The sequence below is a fragment of the Lepidothrix coronata genome, unplaced genomic scaffold (assembly GCF_001604755.1).
Source record: "Lepidothrix coronata isolate B3197 unplaced genomic scaffold, Lepidothrix_coronata-1.0 Scaffold471, whole genome shotgun sequence".
Classification (NCBI taxonomy): domain Eukaryota; kingdom Metazoa; phylum Chordata; class Aves; order Passeriformes; family Pipridae; genus Lepidothrix; species Lepidothrix coronata.
The window spans coordinates 26,965-28,005 of record NW_016690651.1 but is presented as its reverse complement, the minus strand read 5'-3'; the positions used below and the strand labels follow the sequence as shown (position 1 = coordinate 28,005).

Genomic DNA, 1,041 nt, shown 5'->3' with positions numbered 1-1,041 from the left:
CGTAGCTCATGATGGCGGCGCCGCCTCCTCCTTCCCGGGAGGTAACGGCGTCGCTCGGGCCCCGCCCCCGCGCTCCCATTGGCCGCGCCGCCCCGCCTCCCCCGCGCTCATTGGCCCGCGGCCCGCGCCGCGCGAATCGCGCCCCCCATTGGCGGGCGGTTGCTGTCGCTCACCGCGCTCCCCGCTCGGCGATTGGCGGACGCGGATGTCAGATGGCGAGCGGGCGTGGCCGCCGCGGCTCCGCTCTTGTGATTGGCCGGCGCGGGGGCGGGCTGAGCCGGCTTAGGACCAATAGCGGGGAGGCGCGACCTCTGTGGCTGGCCACGCCCCCTCCGGCAGCGATGCCGGCTCCCATTGGCTGGCGGCTCGGAGACCACGCCCCGTGGGCGGAGCGCGCGGGGCGCCCCCACGTAGACGCCCGGGGAAGGGCGGGGTCACCCACCTGTCACGTGTGTGTCACGTGTGTGTCACCTGTATCACGTGTGTGTCACCTGTATCACGTGTGTGTCACGTGTGTGTCACCTGTATCACGTGTGTGTCACGTGTGTGTCACGTGTGTGTCACCTGTATCATGTGTGTGTCACGTGTGTGTCACCTGTATCACGTGTGTGCCAGGTGTGTGTCACCTGTATCACGTGTGTGTCACGTTTGGTGGGGGACACACGAGGGACCCCCCCACGTGTGTCACCCGTGGGTGTGGCCATCACGGGGTGTGTCTTGAGGGGCCCCACCCCTCGTGTCCCCATGTCCCGGGGTCGCGGACAGATCCCGACATCCCGATGTCACCATTCCCAGGGGACAGGGATGCGCCGCAGCCTCCTGCCCCCCTTCCCTGGGGACACGGCCACGTCCTGATCCATGGCCCTGGATCCCAAGTCACATCCAGGTCCCAACATCCCCGAGACGTGGCCTCATCCCAATCCATGTCCCCTCAATCCAGGTCACGAGGCCACATCCCGACCTCAGCGTCCCCTTCCCTGGGGTCGAGGCCACACCCCGATCCCAGTGTCCATTTTTTCCTGGGGTTGAGGCCACACCCTG

At 67.8% G+C, this 1,041-nt stretch overlaps 1 protein-coding gene across 1 annotated transcript in view; it reads right to left on the bottom strand.

Moving 5' to 3' along the window:
• AKAP8L (A-kinase anchoring protein 8 like) overlaps nt 1-65 on the bottom strand; it is a gene marked incomplete at its 3' end in the record, with an annotated part of 12,864 nt that extends 12,799 nt beyond the window's left edge. Inside the window, exon 1 of the mRNA XM_017839732.1 lies at nt 2-65. Coding sequence (XP_017695221.1) covers nt 2-10 — 9 coding nt within the window. The remainder of the gene's footprint in view (nt 1) is intronic.
• Between the last annotated feature and the right edge of the window lie 976 nt (nt 66-1,041).